General features: G+C 42.1%; 1 protein-coding gene across 1 annotated transcript in view; it reads left to right on the plus strand.

Moving 5' to 3' along the window:
* LOC138946258 (4'-phosphopantetheine phosphatase-like) overlaps positions 1-3,299 on the plus strand; it is a 21,863-nt gene extending 18,564 nt beyond the window's left edge. The window contains exons 15-17 of the mRNA XM_070317795.1: positions 1-27; positions 1,038-1,207; positions 1,968-3,299. The exon at positions 1-27 is cut by the window's left edge and continues 131 nt beyond it. Coding sequence (XP_070173896.1) covers positions 1-27; positions 1,038-1,207; positions 1,968-2,202 — 432 coding nt within the window. The 3' untranslated portion in view covers positions 2,203-3,299. The remainder of the gene's footprint in view (positions 28-1,037; positions 1,208-1,967) is intronic.
* Positions 3,300-4,763: the final 1,464 nt, after the last annotated feature.

Below are 4,763 nucleotides of genomic sequence, written 5' to 3' on the forward strand. Positions count from 1 at the left end.
CGCCATCTTCTCTCCATGGGAACACAGGTGTGTTGTATACTTTAACCCCTTCACTGCCACAGTGGTAGTAACTTATCCGAATGGTCTATGGGAAAGAACTGTGTTTAGAACCCCTACAAGTACTTGGACAGTGGTTACCTCCCATTTAGTTTTCAGAAATGTCCTGAAATGTTGTTGACACAAATCCCACGTATGAGATACGGTTATGGGCGTACGATAAACAGAAAATGACCACGTATTACATACGGGGTGGGCAGTGAAGGGGTTAATGGCCTTTTGTTAAACCTGTCTATAACCACTACCAAAGGGACAAACCAAAAAGTGGTCCTTATAATGGGGGTTGTATTGGATAGTTGAATCATGTAGGAAAGAACCTTGTCGAGGTTGTTTGGGGTGGTTGTAATGGGCAGGTTGGTTGTTTTCAAGAGGTGGTTGTAATGGGCAGGTTGGTTGTTTTCAAGAGGTGGTTGTAATGGGCAGGTTGGTTGTTTTCAAGAGGTGGTTGTAATGGGCAGGTTGGTTGTTTTCAAGAGGTGGTTGTAATGGGCAGGTTGGTTGTTTTCAAGAGGTGGTTGTAATGGGCAGGTTGGTTGTTTTCAAGAGGTGGTTGTAATGGGCAGGTTGGTTGTTTTCAAGAGGTGGTTGTAATGGGCAGGTTGGTTGTTTTCAAGAGGTGGTTGTAATGGGCAGGTTGGTTGTTTTCAAGAGGTGGTTGTAATGGGCAGGTTGGTTGTTTTCAAGAGGTGGTTGTAATGGGCAGGTTGGTTGTTTTCAAGAGGTGGTTGTAATGGGCAGGTTGGTTGTTTTCAAGAGGTGGTTGTAATGGGCAGGTTGGTTGTTTTCAAGAGGTGGTTGCCTTGGCAGGTTTGACTGTATTACCACAGACGCCCAAATTGATCTCGTACAGTGAGATAGATTGTACAGGTGAGGAAGTGAGAGAAAAGACTTTTGGGTTCATGAGTTGACAGTATGGGTTGTCTTTCTGTTAGTTATGGGCTTCATATGAGCTACATACATGTTTTTATCATCTTGTGTAGGTCATACTGTGTGCCAACTCTCGACCAACCTTGAATGACGTCACGTACAGCGAGCTGGTCTTTCTGGTCAAGCGAGTGGCTGATCTTTGCCCTCAGATCAAGGCTGCCCAAGATCAAGGTCGTTTGGTTGTCAGGGAGTCAGGTCAAGGATCACCTTGTCTTGATCTCAGGTGGGTCTTTCAAGATTTATTGCTTGAATTGTGCATGACATTTGGTGACATTTTCAAAAGATTTGTTGTGACTTTGGTTTTTAAAATAAGTGGACCTCACTGATGTAGCAGCTATGTGTTACAGCTGACGTCAGCCGCTGCGATGTAGCTACAGTTTACGCAGTTGCACTAACGATTTGGCACGTCGACTGGACGACACATGTTAACCGCCGAAGTGAACATGGAAGATTAACGTTCAGGCACTTCAAACTCAAACAACTGAGTTGGAAACAAATTGGTGTACACTTATTTACAGCGGATTCCACAATTTCATGACAGAATCTGACATCCCCTTAGTTCCTCAGTGGAACCCCCATTATAGGACCTTCAAAAGTCAGGTCTTAAAAAGGAGGTAGTCTTAAAACATGAGGTATACATTTTCAGAGAATGTGAATAGAGGATCTAAACAAAACTAAGGTCTTAAAAAAGGGAGGAAGTCTTAAATTGGGGGGTCTTAAAAGGGGGTTTCCACTAAACCATACTTGGGATTTTGAAATTCGTCTTTTCCCCCGAAAGGGGCATATGGCTGCCTGAATGAGGGGGGGGGGGGGGGGTCGTTAAAGAATGGCCATGCGCGTAAAAACCCACTCGTTAAATAAACATGAGTGAACGTGGGAGTTTCAGACGATGAAGAAGAAGAAGAAATTTGTCTAGTTTTTGTTTTTGTTTTAATGTTTCTTGCCTTTAAGTTTAACTAAAAGTTGTTATTGACATATTGCAGGTTCATTGACGAAGCTCTGAGGACGGAGATGCTGGAACGAGGGGCGGACTTGATCATCTTGGAGGGAATGGGCCGTGCCGTTCACACCAACCTGCACGCTGCCTTCGCCTGTGACGCCCTCAAAGTGGCCGTCTTGAAGAACCGATGGCTGGCCAACCGCCTTGGGGGGGACATGTTCAGCGTCATGTTCAAGTTCGAAAGATCTCGTCATGTCATCTCCCCTGAAGTGACCTGAAACTGAGGAGATGTTAGATTTTTTGTGATTTTTTTTTTAACAGGTAGTTTGAAGAAGCTGAGTGGTATTGTTGAATGTTGGGGACCTAGGTTTTGTGTGCGATAAAGAAAGCGTTTTTTTGTGTGTGTGTGTGTGTGTGTGTTATGTTGCGTGGATAGCTCAATTGAATTGATTTAGACTGAGTAAAAAGCACTGTATGCATCAAATATTTTAGAAAAAGGACACATTATATGATTGTCAAAAGCTAGTGCGAGTATGACTTTATCACCATTTTTATGATAACAGATCGCTTTTTCACATCCAGGTTTCTTCTGGACGGCCAATTTCAAGCAAGCATGTTTCATACTTGATGGAATGTGATCGACAGATCTTATCCTTCAGAACACGAGTGATAGTGAACCAGAAGCAAATGTTGATTGGACAGAAAACATACCTATACAGTGGAACCCCCCTTTTAAGACCCCCCAATTAAAGACTCCCTCCATTTTAAGACCGGATTTTCTCAGACTTTCTGTTCATAACCTCAGTAAATGTACCCCCATTTTAAGACTCTGATTATCACATATTCTTCTTCTTCTCTTCTTCGTTCATGGGCTTAGACTCCCACGTTCACTCATGTTTTCAGCACGAGTGGATTTTTTACGTGTATGACCGTTTTTACCCCGCCATTCAGGCAGCCATACGCCGATTTCGGGGGAGGCATGCTGGGTATTTTCGTGTTTCTATAACCCACCGAACTCTGACATGGATTACAGGATCTTTTCCGTGCGCACTTGGTCTTGTGCTTGCGTGTACACATGAAGGGGGATAAGCCACTAGCAGGTCTGCACATAAGTTGACCTGGGAGATCGGAAAAATCTCCACTCTCAACCCACCAGGCACCAGCGACCGGGATTCAAACTCACGACCTCCCGATTAGGAGGCCGACGTCTTACCACCACGCCACTGCGCCCGTCATTATCACATATTTGTTTAGGCCTTAAAAGGTGAGTTTCACTGTACTTCATATCATACTGGAAAGCACAAGCTGCCATGTGAGATCAGTTCAACGACGCCAAGTATGAAATGGGGGGGGGGGGGGGGGTGGGGGGAGATAAGAGACACACAATACAGAGATGCCAGTCGCAGGGGTACTTGTCACCAGTAGAAGTGGTTGAATTAGATCTCATAAGCATTGCTTACTTTACGAAGCAGCTTTGATATTGATGGTAAGGTGGCATACCTATCATGTGTATCATAACAATACTCGCGTCAATCGCGACAGTGTCAGTACTGGAAGTTTTCTGAATGTAAGGAAAGAGCATGTCATGTCATGTCACCTTTACATGTGTTCGCCTAGTTCACTTTTGTACCAAGAAAAACCTCACCTCTCGCTTTAACTCTTACCAATTCGCTCCCTTACCCATCGTAAGCAAGCTTACGATGCCCCGCCCCCTGTAGTTTTCCACTGACCAATTATCTAATTATCGAAAAAAAATTGGTTATTTTACATTGGATGGGTCGGACAGTGGATAAACTCATATGTTAGACACACTTTATGACAGAAACAAGCTGGGTTTTTGTTATAAGTTAGTTATAGGAATGCATCATTAGGCCCAAAAAAATTAATAGTCTGTTGACGGTAACATAGGCCAAAAAAATAGGGTCGGTAGGTCGGGCCTTTTTTTTTTTTTTTTTTTTTTCAAAAAAAACATGACAAAACCTTTTTTTTTTTTTCCCCCCCTTTAAAAAAACATATTTTTAAGTTATTTTGCCAAAAAACAAAGACTTTTTTTCTCTTTTTTTTCCCCCAAATGCCAAAAAAAAGTCTATGGTCGCGTGAAAAAATAGGGTCGGTCAGGATACCGTAAACAGACTATATTTTTTTTTACCTTAGGCATGCGTATGTCATGAAATGTCCAACTTTGAAATTTGGGTGGGGGTATTCAGGTGACAATAACTTTTTTGTTTATCAGCAAAACTCAATAAAACTTTGCTATGTTATGTAAAATGAATGCCAAAACAGACTAGTTAGCAGCATATCTAAAATAAACTGAACACAAAAAAAATGTCTTCTTTGTGTTTGTCACGTGTTCCAAAAAATGGGCGTACAAATTTCAACAAAAATCATGTTGTCACCCCCATAACCTTTTTTACCTTTTAAGATAACACAATTCTCTTTGCAAAATATAAAAAGCTTATTCATTTTCCTTTCATTTGATATATAACTTTCTATATTTCATTTAGAATATGACCCCAGATAGCCATTCGGCAAGTAGGCACCAACAGCACTGTAAAATATGCCCTAAAACCCCCGAACTAGTAAGAGTTGAAATAAAAAGTTTTTTTATGTCCTTAAAGGCACAGTGCGCCTCCCGTAAACCATCACAGATACTGTCAGGCTTTTTACACACAGTACAAACACCCTTCCATTTGAACGCTCACCAAACGGGAACATCCTAGGTGCCCTACGTAAAGAGCGAGCAATTTTCAAAGAATTGATTTTGCGGATTGGCTCAGAGACAATCGGACCGTGGTGCGTTTTGGCGCTAGACCTAACTTTTAAAATCTAAATAATAAAT

This window comes from Littorina saxatilis, linkage group LG13 (assembly GCF_037325665.1).
Source record: "Littorina saxatilis isolate snail1 linkage group LG13, US_GU_Lsax_2.0, whole genome shotgun sequence".
NCBI lineage: Eukaryota > Metazoa > Mollusca > Gastropoda > Littorinimorpha > Littorinidae > Littorina > Littorina saxatilis.